The sequence below is a fragment of the Microcaecilia unicolor genome, chromosome 1 (assembly GCF_901765095.1).
Source record: "Microcaecilia unicolor chromosome 1, aMicUni1.1, whole genome shotgun sequence".
NCBI classification, from domain to species: Eukaryota; Metazoa; Chordata; class Amphibia; order Gymnophiona; family Siphonopidae; genus Microcaecilia; species Microcaecilia unicolor.
Window position 1 is genome coordinate 38,903,336 of NC_044031.1, and position 20,296 is coordinate 38,923,631.

Here is a 20,296-nt window from a genome sequence, read left to right on the forward strand (position 1 = left end):
AACAGAAACTGTCCCCTAGTACTGTGCAAAATATAAAGACAGCAGATGTAAATTTGAAAAAAAAACCTAACAAGTACCAATCACCACTTTACAAATTAACAAATAGAAATAAAACAAATATAGAAAGTAAAATAATACCATTTTATTGGACTAATACATTTAGCTTTCAGAGGCCAAAACCTCCGTCCTCGGGTCAGTACAGTATAGTGCTTTTACAGTATCCTATCCTGACCTGAGGAAGGGGGTTTTGTTCTCCGAAAGTTAGTCAAAATGTATTAAAATTAGTCCAATAAAAAGATTACCTTATTTACATGTTCTATTATAAACATTTAACACATCTACAATACTTTATCCTAAAGCAAAAAAAATAAAAAAATATATTTTATTTACAGTTTATTGTCTCTGGTTTCTGCTTTCCTCATCTTCTTTTCACCGTCTTCCTTCCATCCAGCATCTGTCTTCACTCTCTCTCTCTCTCTGCCATCCAGTGTCTGCCCTCTCTGCCGTCCCTTCCATCCACTGCCTGCCCTTTCTCTCTGCCCCTTCAATCCACCATTTGCCCTCCCTCTCCCATCCATCCAGGGTCTGCCCTCCCTCTCGCTCCCCCTTCCATCTAGGATCTGTCCCCTCTCTCTCTCTGCCCCTTTTTTCAGCCCCCAGTTCCAGCCCCCTTCTCCCCTCTCAACACCCCCACCCCAGTCCCCTTCTCCCCTCCCCTTCTCCTGTCTGAGACCCCCACCACAGTCCCCTTCTCCCCTCCCCTGTCTGAGACACCCACCCCAGTCCCCTTCTCTCCTCTGAACACCCCCACCCCAGTCCCCTTCTCCCCTCCCCTTCTCCCCTCTGAGATCCCCACCCCAGTCCCCTTCTCCCCTCCCGTCTGAGATCCCCAGACCAGTCCCCTTCTCCCCTCCCCTTTTCCCCTCTGAACACCCCCACCCCAGTCCCCTTCTCCCCTCTGAGATCCCCACCCCAGTCCCCTTCTCCCCACCCCAGTCCCCTTCTCCCCTCCCCTGTTTGAGATCCCCACCCCAGTCCCCTTCTCCCCTCTGAACACCCCCACCCCAGTCCCCTTCTCCCCTCCCCTTCCCCCTCTGAGACTCCCACCCCAGTCCCCTTCTCCCCACCCCAGTCCCCTTCTCCCCTCCCCTTCTCCCCTCCCCTTCTCCCCTCTGAGATCCCCACCCCAGTCCCCTTCTCCCCTCCCCTGTCTGAGACCCCCACCCCAGTCCCCTTCTCCCCTCTGAACACCCCCACCCGAGTCCCTTTCGCCCCTCTCCTTCCCCACCTCAGGCCCGTTAAAACCGGCAAAGCAGCGTCGCAGGCAGCGCCTCGTGCCCTGCTTGTAAAAAAAAAAATCAAATCTCCTTCCTTCTCCTCGTCTTGACGTCTTGACGTCGACTCGGGCCAGTCAAATTGATTGGAAGGCCCGAGTCGACGTCAAGACGTCAAGACGAGGAGGAGAAGGAAGGAGATTTAATTTTTTTTTTTACAAGCAGGGCACGAGGCGCTGCCTGCGACGCTGCTTCACCGTTTATTTAAATGTGCGGCGCCGCGGGAACGGCCATGGGAGGCAGCGGGAGCGGAGCACCCCCCACCCACTGGCACCCGGGACGGACCGCCCCCACCGCCCCCCCCCTTGGTACACCACTGGATCCCTTTATCCATAGCAGGAGCATGCATGTCATAGGCCGAACTGCATGTAAATGGCAAGGGGGCATGGTCTGAACATGTTTTGGGCATTACTAGTGCATGCTTAGAAAATATTCTTCAGTTTAGAAGAGGAATAAACATCAATGTTTTAACAGATCGACATCAGGAGTTACACCCGCTACCAAGCATCTTTAGGTTTTAGCAAACTGCTCTGATTGACCAGCGCTGCACGGGAGGGCTTAGGGGAGAGTGCTCCCTTTTTGTCTCCCCCAAAGGCCAAACTGACAAGGGATGCCAGTCTCTTGTGACAGCATCAGGAAAGTACGCGTTTATATTTCTAAAATGGCAGACTGAACGCACACGCAATATCATTGGCACCCAATACAAAAGCGGCTGAAATAAATTCTACTCCTGGTGGTGGATATCAATGTTGACCAAAGTGGTTCCCACCAGGGGCATAGCCAGACTTCGGCGGAAGGGGGGGGTCCAGAGCCCGAGGTGAGGGGGCACATTTTAGCCCCCACTGGTGCCGCCAACCCCCCTCCCATTTACCCCCCCTGCCATTTTTGACCTCGCCGCCACCACCACCTTTGACCCCCCCCAGCGCCAACCCTTTCGACCCCCCTCTTCCAACCGCCGCCAACCCTCCCCCGCCGCCGGGTACCTTTGCTGCAGGACATCAGATTCACAGAAACAGAAGCCTGCCCTTGCAGATCAGCAATGCAGCCATGCCGGAGAAGAGGAATTCGGCTGGCGGGTGTTGGGACCCCGCCAGCAAAGGTACCTGACGGTGGTGGGGGAGGGTTGGTGGCGGGATGGGGGGTCGAAGGGGATGGCGGGGGGGGGCAGAGCCATATCTACAGGGACCCATGCCCCTGTGGCCCCACGTAGTTACGCCCCTGGTTCCCACGTAGACTGAAACTTGCGCCCAGCAGGAGAATCTAAGGGGGTCTTTTACTAAGCAGCGGTAAGCCCAATGCGGGCTTACCACTCTTTAATCAGGAACTACCGCCAGGCTACTGCAGCAGCCCAGTGGTAAATCCCACCCCCTGTGCATGCCATTTCTGGCGCTACAAAATATTTTTAATTTTTGTAGCTCCGGTGTTTACCCCAGCGGTAAACGGGCAGTGCCACGTGCAGCCCAGTTACCACTGGGTTACTGTGGGAGCCTTTACCGCCACCTCAATGGGTGGTGGTAAGTTCTCCCCCCCCCCAAATGGCCACACAGCAATTGGTGCACTTACCATACGGCCATTTCTAAATAAAAAAAAAAAAGACATCCTTTTACATGCTGTGGTAAAAGGGGGCCTCAGTTCATGTCAAAAACACTGACGCCTGCATAGGCCTGCTTTTACCACAACTTAGTCAAAGGGGCCTTAAGTCTGAGATGTTCTTCCTTTGGGGTTTGAGGGGTTGGTAGTGAGGGTTGGGGGGGGGCTTCTTTATCCTGTTTCAAATTGGAGTGTGTAGGGATGATTTGCTCCTGTTAGTCGACCTTTACTGTTTTAGGGGTCCTTTTACAAAGGTGCGCTGAAAAATGGCTTGCAGTAGCGTAGGCGCAGAGTTTGGGCGCGTGCTAATCCATTTTTCAGCATGCCTGTGAAAAAGGCCCTTTTTTTTGCCAAAAATGGACGTGCAGCAAAATCGAAATTGCCGCGCATCCATTTTAGGTCTGAGACCTTACTGCCAGCCATTGATCTAGCGGTAAAGAATCTGGGCGGTAATGACCTACGTGCGTCAAATGCCACTTGGCGTGTGTCACGGTCGCCCGAAAATAAAAAAATATTTTTTCAGACGCGCATATCGGGCACGTGCCAAAAATGAAATTACCGCAAGAGCCACGCAGTAGTCAGGCGGTAACTCCATTTTGACGCATGTTTGGCGCGCGTAGACTCTTACGCGGCTTAGTGAAAGGACCCCTTAGTTCTTCTGTGTTCCAATTTCTGGTTTCACACTCATATCTTTGTACGCTCAATAAAAATGATTTCAATATATTTGGAAAACGGCAAAAAGATAAACGTGTATGTGCCGACAGAAATACATTTATGTGTTCATTCTCAACCCCTTCGAAATTTTCAGTAGGTTTTGTTTTTTCTAAAATAGACATGCCTCACACATTAAGTGCATGAACATCCATTAGGACAGTTTGTACGTCAGCAGATTCTGTTCTAAAATACTTGAGGAATTTGAAATGCCCTGACCTGGACGTTTCAATTCAGACTTCTGTGTCCTTTGTGAAATGGTGCTGGACACGGTCCATTCTCACTTACACCCTATGTCTTCTATTAAGGAGTTTTATTGTAAGTGCATTGTAAGTAGCATACTATGGCATGGTATACACTATTATTTGAATATTTTTTCTGCTTTGTCTATTGCCTAGGTCCAGATTGTTCTTGCTGTACACCACCTTCATAATAATAATAAACAGAACTTATAACCCACTCAAGCCTTGCAGTTCAGAGTGTCTTACATTATAAATCCAGGAATTGAATGAATTCATAGCAACCAATATACTTACATTTGGGAATTAATGGCTCATTCCAAAAGAGATGCTTAAATCCTGACTCAAGAGATGGAGTTTTACAGAATTTAAAACACATTTTTAAAAAAGAAAAGTCTTTAAATTTCGTTGAAAATCTACATAGGAGTTCGAAGTCCTAATCATAGCTGGCATCTACTTATCAAATTTTGCAGCCTGAAAAAGTAAAAAGGGTGAATTTCTTAAAAAATAAATCCTAATAAATAAATACAGCCATTTACTACTACTACTACTTAACATTTCTAGAGCGCTACTAGGGTTACGCAGCGCTGTACAATTTAACAAAGAGAGACAGTCCCTGCTCAAAGAGCTTACAATCTAATAGACAAGTGAACGGTCGGTCCGATAGGGGCAGTCAAATTGGGGCATTCTGGATTCACTGAACGGTAAGGGTTAGGTGCCGAACGCAGCATTGAAGAGGTGGGCTTTAAGCAAAGACTTGAAGACGGGCAGGGAGGGGGCTTGGCGTAAGGGTTCAGGAAGGTTGTTCCAAGCATAGGGTGAGGTGAGGCAGAATGAGCGGAGCCTGGAGTTGGCGATGGTGGAGAAGGGTACTGAGAGGAGGGATTTATCCTGTGAACGGAGGTTACGGGCGGGAACGTAAGGGGAGATGAGGGTAGAGAGGTAGTGAGGGGCAGCAGACTGAGTGCATTTGTAGGTAAGAAGGAGAAGCTTGAATTGAATGCGGTATCTGATCGGAAGCCAGTGAAGTGACCTGAGGAGAGGGGTGATATGAGTACATCGGTTCTGGCGGAATATGAGACGTGCAGCAGAGTTCTGAACAGACTGAAGGGGGGATAGATGGCTAAGTGGGAGGCCGGTGAGGAGTAAGTTGCAGTAGTCCAGGCGAGAGGTAATGAGAGCGTGGACGAGAGTTCGGGTGGTGTGTTCAGAGAGGAAAGGGCGAATTTTGCTGATGTTAAAGAGGAAGAAGCGACAGGTCTTGGCTATCTGCTGGATATGCGCAGAGAAGGAGAGAGAGGAGTCAAAGATGACTCCGAGGTTGCGGGCAGATGAGACGGGGAGGATGAGGGTGTTATCAACTGAAATAGAAAGTGGAGGAAGAGGAGAAGTGGGTTTTGGTGGAAAGACGATAAGCTCGGTCTTGGACATGTTCAGTTTCAGGTGGCGGTTGGACATCCAGGCAGCAATGTCGGATAAGCAGGCCGATACCTTTGCCTGGGTCTCCGCGGTGATGTCTGGTGTGGAGAGATACAGTTGGGTGTCATCAGCATAGAGATAATACTGGAAACCATGAGATGAGATCAGGGAGCCCATTTACCTGGTTAAGTACCAATTTAGCTAGGTAAAAGGGCACTTTGAAAATTTCAGAAGAGGCATTCCCATGGCATGTTGAAGATGGGAGAGAGGAACATGTGTTTAGATTGCATTTTTCAAATTTACATGAGTCCTGTGATCAGCAGGGCAGCTATAGCAGGGACAAGGTGCTCGCCAAGGCTCCCGTTTCCCTTCCTTTAACCTGTTCCTTTGTTTCCCTTCCCGCTAATCCAGTCTGAGGTCAGGGGAGGGATGGATGCCTGGTTAAGGGGATAGAAACAAAAGCAAAGCCGCTGAGAGGAGGGGGGCAGAGGTGGCAAGATTTCTTGGGCCCGGCCTCCAAGGAGGGTCTGGCGCTGGTGATCAAAAGAGAGTGCTTTGCCGGCCACAGGTCCTTCTTCCTGCCACGTCCTGCCTATGTGGAAACAGGAAGTTACTTCACAGGAGGCGGGACACAGGAGGAATAAGGACCTATCGCACTCTCTGTTGTTTGCTGCTGCAGGAGCGGGGCAGCAGGGGGGGGGGGGGGGGCGGGGGAGGAGGAGGCAGCAGGAGTCTGAAGATTGTTTGCCCAGGGCCCAGCTTTGTCTCTCAGCAGCCCTGGAGAAAAGAAACAAGAATGATGACTGTGGGTGAGGGGAGAGGGACCAGAGAAAATCAATCTCAGAGGCTCGTAATGGTAATGTGACTCATAAATTTTTATCCATAGCCCTACTTCATGCAATGATATATCCCAGGTGTCCATCAGACTGCTTGACCTCTTGTGTGACATAGTTGTTTTTTTTTTTTTTTTAATCCAAGTAACTTTTTCATGTTCACATATCCTTTGCACTTTTATTTTGGAATTGGTCTAGTGTTATACATCTGGGCTCTTTATAAAAAATTCCATCAAATATTGGTCCCTACCCTACAGAGCTTACAATGTAAGTGGGCCAGGTTTAAATGCTGGTGTTTTGGTTTCCATCCCATTACTCTAACCACAACATGAAATCTCTTCTCCTGTTCTGTGCCCACTCACTTCATCAGACAGACATTGCTGGTATCTTAAATAAGGACAGATTTAAAGAAATCTATAGCTGACTTTACAAAAGTTATTATTGAATAGTTATCTTGCTATATTTTATTTCTTTTCTTGTAGGAACCTCCAATATGCCCAATACTGCAACCATGATAACAGTTCCACATCTGACTGGGTAAGATATTGGAGCAGAGTTTGAAAATGTTTCCTCTTGGACTATAATTGCTTCTGTTAAGTTCTTGTGGTGTTCCTACTGATAATATCTGGGATCTTCTATTAGGCAAACTTATGTGATAAACTAGAGGGCAGCAAATTTGGGAGATGCACAGGGAACACCAATATTCTTGACCATACAAGGCTGTGTCCTGATTACTCTATTGGTCAGTGCCCAAATCTCAGGTTGCAAAGAACAGGTCTCTGCTTCTTTCTCCAGCCTCTTCCCTCCCAAGTAGGGTGCAAAGAACAACAAGAAAAAAGGACAGGGCACTCTGCTCCCTAATTTAGCCCCTCCCATTCTGTTCTTCCCTAAATATTAGCGTGCGCTAAAAACACTAACACGCCTTAGTAAAAGAGGCCCTTCATCATTTAACAACTGAGTTGAGGATAGTTCAGTGTTTCCCAAGTTGATCCTGGAGTATCCCCTTGCCAGTCAGGCAGACACTGCATATTCAATGGAGTACACCAGGACTCACTTGGGAAACACTGAACTACCCTCAAATCATAGTAACATAGTAAATGACGGCAGATAAAGACCTATACGGTCCATCCAGTCTGCTCAACCAGATAAACTCATTTACATGGTATGTGATACTTTATATGTATACCCAAGTTTGATTTGTCATTACCATTCTCAGGGCACAGACCGTAGAAGTCTTGTACTAAGTTCTGAAGCTAACATCGAAGCCCCTTAAAATTTACACTCCAGCCCATCCCTATCTATTCAGTCACGATCAGGGCGTAGACCATAGAAGTCTGCCCAGCTCCCGTTTTGTTTCCAATTACTGGTGTTGCCACCCAATCTCCGCTAATATTCCATAGATCCATTCCTTCTAAACAGGATTCCTTTTTGTTTATCCCACACATGTTTGAATTCCATTACCGTTTTCATCTCCACCACCTCCCGCGGGAGGGCATTCCACATATCCACAACCCTCTCCGTGAAAAAAAAACTTCCTGACATTATCCTGAGTCTGCCCCCCCCTTCAACCTCAATTCATGTCCTCTAGTTCTACCGCCAATCAGTTGTTAAATGATGGGCAGTGAAACTAGTATAAAGTCAAAGACACAGCACCTGTCGCTTAGCAAAAATAAGGTGGACTCATTTGTTGGGCAGACTGGATGGACCATTCAGATCTTTATCTGTCGTCGTCTATTATGTTACTATACTTCTCAGGCTTTCTTAGCTTTTCCCAATAATGTTCCTTCTCTTCCTCCTTCTGTGATTTCTTCTAGTACATCAGCCTCAAGTAGTACAGTTCAGTACCATGCAGACAAAACAAAATTGGGCAGCTGTACTGGATTTTCGGGTATAGAGTTTGTGAGGGACTCTACAGGTCGCTGCCACTTCCCCTTGATAACACTTCCTCACGGTGCCAAGGGGGGGGGGGGCGGGAGCAACACAGGAAGGATTAAAATAGGAAGGCATGGCTGAGGAAGTATAAAAGCTAAGGCCACAGAGGAAAGCAGTGACGCCCCATGGCATATGCCTCCACCACCTATGTGTGAACTACAACCGCTATAGTCAGATAGGCCAAGCTCCATTTATAACCTTGCAGATTTTGTATTATTGACCCGAATAATTGCTAGAGACTACACTGGTAACTTTGAGGAACCAGGCCAGGGACAAGTAAAGTGTGCTGCTATGTTGAGAGACAGTAAGGTACACAGTGGCTCTACAGAAGCAGGCCACACGAGCACATTGTTATATTTATGGACTAGGTTTATGTGTAGGGTTGCCAACTGACCAGTTTTCAGTTGGCCTGGCCAGTTTATGAATGACCCAGGGGCGTAGCCAGACTTCGGTGGGAGGGGGGTCTAGAGCCTGAGGGGAGGGGGCTCATTTTAGCCCCCCCTGGCGCCGCCCCCCCCCCCGCCATTGCCGCCCCCCATCTTTGCTGACCACCCCTCCCGCCGCGAACCCTCCCCCGCCGCCGCCTACCTTCGCTTTTGCTGGCCCCCGCAAAACAGCTTCGTTCTGTTCTCTGAGTCTGACGTCCTGCATGTACAACGTGCAGGACGTCAGCATGCACCAGAAGGAAGACATTTTTGACAGCAACAAGACGAAGAGGACGTCGGCTGGGTTTGGGGGTCCCCCGCCAGCAAAAGCGAAGGTAGGCGGTGGCGTGGGAGGGTTCGCCGGGAGTGGGGTCCAGGCTGAAATCTACGGGGCCCAGGCACACTCAGGCCCCACGTAGCTACGCCACTGGAATGACCATTAAAATCAGAAACAGAAAAGCCTTTTTTTTTTTTTAACTTCCCAGCAGCTACCTCTCCCTTCCCTCCCTTGGGTCCTGCCTCCTGTAATACAACTTCCTGTGAGCAGGACAGCAGCAGAGAGAAGGTTCCAAGGCTGGTGGAAACAGTGTGTCTTACTCGCAGCTGGTGCCCTACTGAATTTGAAGGATTGCAGGCAGGAGAGGAATGGTGCTAAACATGTGGGGGGGGGGGGGGGGGGGGGAGGGAGATGCTGGGCTTGGGGGGGGGGCATGGGAGAGGGAGAGATGACACACACATAGGAGAGGGAGAGAGGGAGAGTACAGACCTGCAAGGGGGTGGGCCAGCGCAGAGAGAAAAATGTCAGACCTGCAGGAGGAGTGGGAGAGATGCCAAACTGGTTGGGAGAGGGAAGGAGAGTGAGAGCAGAGGGGAGAGAGATACCAGACCTGGATGGGGAAGAAGAACAAAGGGGGAGAAATGTACTGTATATTGTTCCATACAGATCAGCAGAAATAAAAGAGACGCTGTTTGGGCTGGAAGTTTAGAATAAATAAAGAAAAAAAATAGATGCAGAAATTAAAGTATCCTCGGCCTCGGGGGCGTAGCCAGACACCCAATTTTGGGTGGGCCTGGGCCCAAGATGGGTGGGCAGAAGAACCTCGCCCCGTCCCACAGGTGATTTGGTCTCTCCTTCTCCACCTGCATGCCATATGGTTTCTCAAACATCCCCCCTCTCCCGTCCGTATACCTTTTAAATAGCAGATTTTCACTTTCAGCAAGCAGCAACTAATACACACTGCTCATGTTGGCCCCACACCCTTCCCTCTGATGCAACTTCCTGTTTCCACCTAGGCAGAAATACATCAGAGGGAAGGCTGTGGGGCCATTGCAAGCAGTATGTATGTCACTGCTCACTGCAGGTGAAGATCTGCTACTTACAAGGTATGCAGGAGGGACACTTGTTGAGAGTTTTCGGCTGGTGGGACTTGGGGATCCCTGCCAGCCAAATCTTAGGTATGCTGCTACTGAGTGGGCCTGAACCCAAAGTGGGTGGGCCTGGGCCCACCCAAGCCCACCCTTGGCTACGCCACTGCTCGGCCTTATGATAACTTTGTAACTTTCTTTTTTTTTTTTTTTTTCCAAGAGATGAAGCACGAAACACTGGAAAATCAGAGTTGAGAATAATCTTGATAGGCAAGGCTGGAACTGGGAAAAATTCAATCAGAAACACCATCCTTGGTGAGAAGCAATTTGCGTTCAACCTCACAGAGCAATCAGTGACCAAAGAGTGCAGTAAACAGAAGGTGACGAGGAAGGGGAAAGACATCGTGCTTGTTGATATTCCAGGACTTTTCGACCTTCATCTCCCTCCAGAGACTCTTCACAAAGAGATAGATTGCTCTTTAATGGTCTCCTCTCCAGGCCCTCATGCATTTCTCCTGGTGCTAGGGCCAGGCCATTACACCAAAAAAGAGAGGAAAGCAGTGGAAAGACTGCAAGACATTTTCGGAAAGCAGGTGATGAAATACATGATTGTCGTATTTACACACAAAAATGATTTAAATAAAGAAAACAACACAATAAAAAATTATGCAACAAATTTGGAAGGCAAGCGTCTTCAGGTGCTTATAGAAAAGCATGGAAGCCGATACCGTGCATTCAATACCACAGCGTCCAAAGAGGAGCAGCTGATCACCATGATCGACAGAATGGTAGACGAGAATAATGGCACATATTATTGCAATGAAATTTACATCCGAGCTGAGGAGCTGATTAAGACAAAAGAGGAGGAATTTGAAAGCAAGAAGCAAAAACTGCAGCAAGAGTTTGAGATAACTATTAAAAAGCTCCAAGATGAAAATAAATCAAAAGGAGAGGCACTTGAGGAACTTGAAAGAGAGAAGCAAAAACGGCAACGAGAGTTTGAAATAACTATTGAAAAGTACCAAGAGGAAAATAAAGCAAAAGAAAATGAATTAATGGATGAAGTTGTAAGACTGAAGAAAACGATCGAATTTCAGCAATATCAAATGAAGTGGAATGCCAAAAGCAGTACTAGAGAAATATGGACATGGTTAGACAAAATTATAGTGGTCTGGCTAATGAGCTGCCTCCTTTTCTTCTTGAGATCTGACTCAGGTTGTTAGTAGTTGCTATATAAAGGCAGTTGTCCCTTGTAATTCATGTCTGATGGTTTTTTTGTCTCACACAGAGGTTTGTTGCTCTCTTTTCTTGCTGCTGAAGTTCGTTTGTCCCCTTCAGAAGCTTGATTCTTAACAGGGCTTCCTCAACCCAATCATCATCCTGATGTCAAGAAACAAGACATGGAATAACCTGCTATTGGAGGATCAGCACTGTATAGAATTTAAACAAGCTTCAGGTCAAGGGAAGACATGGAATGGAGGACTAGTCTCATGGTAAAAGCAGTGGTCTGAGAATCCCACTGATGTCCCCCATGTGATCTACTTGTAATGCACAAGGTCAGAGCTGAACTGTTCCTCTTCTGCATTTATTTAGAAATTGTAAGAATGATTAACCCTATATTAACAGAATATTTTCTCTACATTTCCCTCCTGTTTATCATTGTTACATATGTTTACTCAAGTCTCTAAGATAGATTCCTTTCCAAGACTCTTTTCTTTTAGTCCTGGAAATTCATGTAGTCTTCCTGGGAGTTATCTCTCCGAAATCTCAGTTACCTGGGGTGCAGAACGTACATCTATTTAATATTTCAGTAGACAAACATTTCTTGTAGCTAAATTTAAAGGTAGAATCAGTTGCATACAATGTTATTAGGGCAACAGTCCAGCAGGACCGTGAAATCCTGTTTTGTTACAAACCTCACAGTCAAGTTACAGCAGATAATATGGTCCCTTTTTTTGTTTATTAGGGAGGAATGCAACCAGCTGGAAATAAGAAAACTGCATCGCAAACATTAGCATGCCATCAGAAATACAAGAGTGTAAAGGTCGGCAACTAATAAACTCTTTCAGGTGTACTGTGGGCAGCGCCACCGTGGTCCATGATATCAACTTCAAACAGGCACCCACTATGGGGTTAAATTAGAGTCCAGATCCTGTGTCACATACGGGCCTTCCTCAATTTTGTAAACTTTTAACCCCCTTTCGGTTGGCTCTATGGCAATTCCTAAGCTGTTAAGGAGGTCTCTCCCTAATAGATTACATGGACAGACTGACATATACTGCGTCTACCACTTTCAGGCGCAAAAACCTTTATTAATTTAGACAGCAGTTCCTTTATTATGCTACGACCTGCATTCTTTACTATGATAGTTTCATCAAATTTTACAACTGTGCATCCAGCCCCAGTATTACACAGGAAAGTTCACAACTTGCATAAATTGTAAAGATTTTTTTTTTTAAAGGCAGACCTTGGGAACATTGGTCTTTAGCCTTGAAAAACTAGGAAAAATAATGCTGGCATGAGCCTGTCAGGAAATTATCTAGCGAAGAAACATACCACAGAGAATTCAGAAGAATTAATGGTAAGCTTTGAACCCAATCTAATAGGAAAAATTATTTAGTTTAAAGGAAAAAAACATCTTTGTACAATAAAGTTCAGGAATCTCTTAAACGTTAGTGCTCTTAAAATAAAGTTTCCGTCACATAACTTAAAACAAGGCAATTATCAAAAGAACTACACTTACGGCCACACATACTTATGAAGGATAGCAAAAAGCAAGTTATGGCACTTTACATTGTACAATTTAATATCCTGAGCCATTAAGGGAAGAACAGCACATACGCAAACTTTAGAGACTGATTTTTTTTTATCATGCTCCCGCTTCCACAAACCATTTACAAGTTCTTCCTCCAATAAAGAGTGTCATGCACCTTTCAGTAAACTGCAGAATTAAAATTCAAATGTGAAAATAGTGGGAATAAGTGACATATTTCTTTAACAAATAGATTCAAGAAAAATAAAAAGACATTATCCCAAACAATGAAATTCAGGTGCTCCATACACGAAGCTTTGGTAAAACAGGAACAGTGTTAGACAAGAGCCTGTCAGCACAAAAGTTAGTCAGAGTTTTTAAATCTAACCGGGTGGAGTACTCAATTTCTGCTTACTCTCCATAAAAATATTCATTAGAAGGGAATCCTGTAGTATTCCCAGTAAAAACAAAATTTAAAATGATCAAAAACTCTCAAGTACAATGTATTGTTTGCTATAGAATATATAGTTCTTATGTAGAATAAAAACAAAAATGACATTTCTTCAATTAATTTTTTTTCCCTTTTCCAAGATTCTAGAAAACAGTCTTGGGCTTTCATGGGCTTTTAGTGATCTCATAATTTCTGATATCCTGTAGTAACTTCTAACATGATGCAACAGTTAATTTACCATCAAATCCAAACTTCCTTTTCCATTTATTTAAATACAACACAGTATCTGGATTACGTTTATGCATAAACTTAGGGTTCCTGCAAAGGATCTCTTGCTTTGGAGTTCTCATAAAACACAACACAGACATGCATGCGCATAACAAGCTTACAACATAAATTTCTCATATCTATTAAACTGTCGGTTTCAGGAATTCCAAATTCCTACCAATTCTCTCTTGTCTTTAACGTGCACACAGAGTACTTTATTCCGGTAGCCTTCTCACACAGGATATGGTCTCTGAGCAGATCCCAGATCACAGACTTCTTTTCTCACTATAGCTGTCCCAGACAAAAAAAAACAAGAGTCCACACTCCTCTGAGAGTGGGTTCCAAACCTTGGACTTCTTCTTTTTTTTTTTACTATAGCAGTCAATCCCAGATTGAAAAAAAGAGTCCTCGCTCCAAATCTCAGTTACTAATTTAAAAGACAAACAAGACACAATATTACCTAAGTTGGTCCCATGAGATTCGTGACGCACAGAAAAGAAAACCGTCACCCTTCCAAGTATCAGAAGAACTGGCCCCTTTTTTTCAGGATCTCCCTGGGGGACTTTTAATTCAAGGGTTTATTCAAAATCCATGTGCACAACCATAGGCGGTCGGTGGCCCAAATGGTTGGGGAGGCTAAAGGGGGCGGGGTCAGGGGTGGTGCCGGGGTGGGGCTTACATCTATAATTATCTGACAACGCAGAAAAAATAAGTAAAAATAAAATAGTAACAAGTAATACCTTTTATTAAATTTAGATATTAGATATGATAGGCAAGTCACTTCACACTTCATTGCTTCAGATAAAATTATGTACAGTACCTATTACGAGTGAGCACCAATTTACTCCTTGAACTCAAAAGCTGCTGTCATACTCAGGCCAGTACCTGGATTGCTCTGGAGAGATAAATTAGCAGGGTAGGTGAAAAAGAAAATGGCAGCCTGTGGAAGAGGAAAAAGCACAGGAAAACATGGATTCAGGGGGCCTGGGGAAGTACTGGAGCCACACAGGGAGGAAGAATGGAGTACAGCAGGTCTACTGCTAGGTAGGGGTACATAGCGTGAAAATTTTCATGTCATCTTTTTTTCCCCAACCTGGCATTGCAGCCAAGCAGCTCTGATCCTTCCCACCCTCAGGTGAGCTTTCGGATGACAGCCCTCTTCTCTCCGTTCCCCCCCCCCCCCCCCCCGGCACGTGTTTACCTGTTTTACTTTCAGCGGCAGCGAGTGGCGACGACGGCAGAGATAAAGAAAGCACTACAGGATCCTGCAGCTCCTTCCTTCTCTTCCCTCACACGTGTCCCACCTTCTGCGATGATGTATTTCCTGTTTCCGCGAGGGCGGGCTACGTGCAGTGTTGCCAGGTGGGCGGTTTTACCGCCCAATTGGGCGGTTTTCCGCGACCCGCCGCGGGAAATTTTTGCCCGCGGCGGGTTGCGGTTTTTTGGGCTGTTTTTGGGCTTCAGGGCGGTTTTTTCGGCCGCAGGGGGGCGGGGTTAGTGACGTTTTTGGGCGGGGTTAGTGATGTTTTGGGCAGGGTTAGTGACGTGGGAGGCGGGGCCGATGACGTAGGAGGCGGGGCCGATGACGGGGAGGCGGGGCCGATGACGTGGGAGGCGGGGCCGATGACGGGGAGGCGGGGCCGGTGACGTGGGAGGCGGGGCCGATGACGGGGAGGCGGGGCCGGTGACGTGGGAGGCGGGGCCGGTGACGGCGGGGGCGGGGGTGATGACGGCGGGGGCGGGGGTGATGACGCGGGGGTGGGGGTGTCAGGGGCGGGGTTTGTGTTTGGGCGGGTTTTGGGCTGTTTTTTGGGCTGGATTGGGCTGGAAAAAATTTTTCTACCTGGCAACCCTGGCTACGTGTGAGGGAAGGGAAGGAAGGAGCTGCAGGATCCCGTAGTGCTTTCTTTATCTCTGCCATCGTCGCCACTCGCTGCCACTGAAAGTAAAACAGGTAAACACGCGCCGGGGGGGGGGGGGGGAAGAAACGGAGAGAAGAGGGCTGTCATCTGCAAGCTCAGCTGAGGGCGGGAAGGATCAGAGCTGCTTGGCTGCAGTGCCAGGCAGCCCTGCGTTTTGGAGGCAGTGGGGTTGCAGCAAGGGGAGGAAGGTTACGGTTGGGCTGGGGAGGCTTAGCCTCCCCAAGCCTCTTATATGGGGCGCCTATGTGCACAACTATTCCAATCCTGACACAAGGAAAAGGGTATTGGTTTCCGGCTCGAAGGACCAAGCTGTTAAAAGAATTTTAATTAACATACTCATGAATCCCAATACACCAAACAGGCTTAAAAGACAAACAGCTTTATTCTTGCAAGGAGACAAAAATCCAACTTCAGTCAGGAGGTTGTCTTACTCAAAAGCCCCCCCATCTGCTCTTATAAACATAACATATTCTGCTTTACCATGTATGTATACACATGATATATATATAAACCATGACCTGTTCCATATATGTTATGTTCCATGTATATCACCATGCATGTTTGCACCTTAACGCAATACCATTTATAATTCTCTTACCCGGAAATGGCAACAGCCATTATGGCAAATGTATGTCAACATGTATGTTGCACCTTAACGCAACACCATTTGTAATTCTGTTACCCGGAAATGGCAACCGCCACTACAGCAAATGTAAGCCACATTGAGCCTGCAAAACGGTGGGAAAATGTGGGATACAAATGCTACAAAATAAATAAATAAATAAATAAACCTTTCTCCTGCAATGCCTACGTGCAGTTCCACAGTGTCTGTGTGTCTGTCATCACAAATACACTTCAAACATGTTACAGTTCTAGACTGTCAGTAAGCTAGCCAGGCAAAAAGCATATCTAAGAGTATTCAGTTCTACTTGTAATGTACAAGGTCAGAGCTGAACTGTTCCTCTTCTACATTTAGAAATTGTAAGAATGATTAACCCTATATTAACAATATTTTCTCTACAATGGTCAGTGTATTTTATGTTTGAATGTTTTTATTGAAAGTAAATTGCATTCAGTACAATACATTACATAATTTTGGGATGGTTATGTCTAACAATAACTGCAGGTACTACTCACCCAATATAACCAAAGAAACTGTACTTGCTAATCCCACCCTTCCCTACCATCAACCTTCCCCTCTTCCTTTCGCAATGCCCTAAAGCTAGGTTGAGATTAGAATATTAACTTTTCTTATCAATGCACCAAAATCTGGAATTCTCTTCCTAAACAAATTAGATATACTAGTGATTATCGGTTATTTCGTAATTTATTGAAAACTTACTTTTATTTAGCTCAATCTTCAACAATGTTAGAACTCAGTACTGAATATTATTTAGTTCCTTATATTTCACTTCTTCCTGATGTCCTGCTGAATTTACCCCATCACTTCTTATATAATATTTTTATGATGTATTCTTTAAATGTAACTCTATTTTATTTATTTTATTTTATTTTATGTTTATATGGCAAGCCACATTGAACCTGAATTCCACTTGGGCTCATGTGGGATAGAAATGTCATAAATAAATAATAAAAATACAGTCTGATTTTAGACTTTTACAATTTTACTACGTGCTGTATGTCTGAAGGAGTTTAAAAGGGGGACCCACACATATAGAAACATTTGTCCTTTTCTAGAATCTACCAGTTTTTTTCAAAGCCATTAACGATATCATCTGTGATCTCCTTTGTGACGGAGAAGAAGCTTCAGGAAGTAACTACTTCAGTAATACACAGTTCAATAGTGTTGCACGTTCAACGAAGCATGTAACTCTCTTTAGGGATTGCCTTGGGGTGGGGAAAGGCAGCAAAATAAAACAAAGGCCAGGTGTAGTCTGCAGGGTGAACCCCCATAATGTCGAAATGTGGTTGCACTAGGTGGAAATGAAAACTTACTGGAGAAGACCAAAATATATTTTTTATTTAGATTTTGCTCACACCTTTTTTAGTGGTAGCTCAAGGTGAGTTACATTCAGGTACACTGGGTATTTCTCTGTTCCAGGAGGGCTCACAATCTGAGGGCCCCTTTTACTAAGCCGCGTAGGCGCCGAATGCGTGCCAAACTAGAGTTACCGCCTGGTAATTTCAAATTTGGCGCACGTTCGCTATGCGCATCTGGAAAATATTTTTATTTTCTGGTGTGCGTAACGGACGTTTGACGCATGTAGGTCATTACCGCCCAGATTCTTTACTTCTAGGTCTATGGCTGGTGGTAAGGTCTCAGACCCAAAATGGACACGCGACAATTTTGATTTTGCCGCACGTCCATTTTCATCCAAAAAAAAAGAGGCCTTTTTTACAGGCACGCTAAAACATGGATCGATGTGCGCCGAAAACCCGTGCCTACACTACCGCTAGCCATTTTTCAGCGTGCCTTTGTAAAAGGACCCCTAAGTTTGAACCTGAGACAAAGGAAGGTTAAGTGGATTGTCCAAGGAGCAGCAGTGGGATTTGAAGAAAGCACCTCAGGATGTCAAGACCAGTGCTCTGACCACTAGGCCACTCCTCCACTCCTAGTGTGGCACTTTGCTGTTTACAATTGGGGCACTCACCTACTTACTTCAGAGGGGCCTAATGGGGTGATTATGAATAGCACAAAACACAAAAACAGTCTTCCTCTCTGTGATAAGAAATCTGGCACAATAACTAAATTAAAACAATTCTGGAGAAATGAGAAAAAGACCTCGGTCCATGAGAGCCATTCTTATGCCGTCACTGCTGGCTCATTCTAATCATCAGTCAGAAAATACTCCACACATTATTTCACTCAGAATTGCTTGAAAATTACCAAAATTGCCAGAATTTTCATATCACAGGCAAAACATCTATGCCGCAAAGGAGGGTTTCTGTCACTTTCAAAATTATACTGCAAAAATTTATCATAAATTTTTAACAGTCCCGACTGCTCAGATTTGACGAATATACTTATCTTCACGAAGCCATCGTTATAACATCAAAATCAGGAAACCAGGAAATGTCCTCTTTGTTCCCAACAGGAGCTCCCCCTTTTGCTTTCCCAGTTACTTCAGGGGATGATTCTGGACAAAAGGCAAACATGAGCTTCCAAAATGGCTGCAGGGAAAAAAAGACACCAACATTTAGACTGGTGATCATAGGCGGTCGGTGGCCCAACTGTTTGGGGAGGCTAAAGGAGGTGGGGTTATGGGGCGGAGCTTACATCCATAATTGTCTGACAACACAGAAAAAAATAAGTAAAAATAAAATAGTCACAATTAATACCTTTTATTACATTTAGATGTTAGATATGTATCATATGTCAAAGAATAAAGTGGTTGCTCAAAGCATATACTAACCACAATCGCTCAACTGCAAAACACTAGGCACAACTTTGTGCAAAAACACACTCAGAACCTTACTGTACCATAAATATTACACAGAGCAGACCCTAATACACCAATATACCACCCATACGGAAAATGCAGACCATCAACGATATGAAACAAGGGATCATAATATCACAATTCTCAAGTAGAGCCACAAAACACCCTTTTAGGGTGGATAGTGTTCACAATGAGCTCTTTTTATTAACGACCACATATAGATCCTTCAAGAGGTAGTGTGTCATGATTTAGGCTCTACACCCTTTCTGATGTTTTGGTGCCACCTCAGTAACGCCAACACACAATCCCTCCACTGCAAAACACTATACACAAACTTGTGCAAAAACACACTCATAACCTTACCAAACCATAACAGCACTAATTCAAAGGACAGGACGAGCTACAACCTTATGCGTGGAAAGGCAGCACTATAATTACACCGGGCTCTAAAACACCAGTACACAACCTAGTGAAACAAAAACAAAACAAAAAGGGCTACAAATACTACACGCTAGCAGAATACGGCATCTTGATCACACATGAAAAACACATGACACAACAGATATGAAGGCAAAATACTAAACTGGAAAGTTACCTCAAGAAGTCAGACTCAGCATGCAGCAATACTAGAAAAATTGAAACTTGCATGCAAAATGTCACAGATGCACATTTCCAATAGCTGACATATTCCAATTAATAAATTCTGAATAAAAAAATGTTTTCTACCTTTGTTGTCTGATCATTTAGTTGTTATATTCACTTTGGTCCCAGTGTCTTCTGCTTTATGCAGTGTCTTCTTTCCATTTGATAGTTTTTCTCTCACCATGTCCACCATCCTTCTGTGTCCTTATGCGTCCTTTCTACCATCTGTAGCCCTGTCCCTATCCTTTCTCCAGTTTCAACATCTGCCCTCAAAGGGTTCCAATCCAGCCCTTAAATTCAGCAGTTTCTCCTCCATCCATATCCAGCATTTCTCCTCACTCTCCTCCCCTTCATCCATGTGCATCTAGTTCCCTCCCCTCCATCCATGACCAGCATTTCTCCTCTCTCCCACTCCATCCATGTGCATCTCCTTCCTTTGTCTTTCTTTCCCTGTATCCTTGTCCAACATTTCTCCTCTCTTCCCTGCCCTTCACTCCATCCATGTCCAGCATTTCTCCTCCCTTCCCTCCCCTCCATCCATGTGCATCTCCTTCCTGACTTCCCTCCCCTCCATTCATGTCCAACAACTCTCCATTCTCCTCTGCCCTCTCCTCCATCCATCTATATCCAGCAAATTTCCTCTCTCCCCTGCCCCATTAATCCATCCATGTCCAGCATTTCTCCTCTCCTCTGCCCTCCCCTCCATCCATCCATGCCCAGCAACTCTCCATTCTCCCCTGCCCTCTCCTCCATCCATCCATATCCAGCAAATTTCCTCTCTCCTACCCCATTCATCCATCCATGTCCAGCAATTCCCCCTGCCCTCCCCTCCATCTATCTATGTCCAGCAAATCTCTTCTCTCCCCCTGCCCTCCCCTCCATCCATCCCCAGCAATTCTCCTCTCTTCCCTGCCCTCCCGTCCCTCCATCCATCCATGCCCAGCAATTCTCCTCTCTCCCCTGCCCTCCCCTCCTTTCCTGTCCAGCGATCTCTTCTCTCCCCCTGCCCTCCC

At 45.7% G+C, this 20,296-nt stretch overlaps 1 protein-coding gene and 1 long non-coding RNA gene across 5 annotated transcripts in view; one reads left to right on the forward strand and one right to left on the reverse strand.

The window, feature by feature from the left end:
- LOC115465304 (GTPase IMAP family member 4-like) overlaps positions 1-11,108 on the forward strand; it is a 25,748-nt gene extending 14,640 nt beyond the window's left edge. For all 4 annotated transcript variants that reach the window (XM_030195706.1, XM_030195722.1, XM_030195715.1 and 1 more), the window contains 2 exons: positions 6,609-6,663; positions 10,069-11,108. In XM_030195706.1, coding sequence (XP_030051566.1) covers positions 6,609-6,663; positions 10,069-11,071 — 1,058 coding nt within the window. In that variant the 3' untranslated portion in view covers positions 11,072-11,108. The remainder of the gene's footprint in view (positions 1-6,608; positions 6,664-10,068) is intronic.
- The window catches only part of LOC115465343, a 21,878-nt gene extending 5,317 nt beyond the window's left edge, over positions 1-16,561 (reverse strand). The window contains exon 1 of the long non-coding RNA XR_003941397.1: positions 16,487-16,561. This is a non-coding gene — a long non-coding RNA (uncharacterized LOC115465343). The remainder of the gene's footprint in view (positions 1-16,486) is intronic.
- Between the last annotated feature and the right edge of the window lie 3,735 nt (positions 16,562-20,296).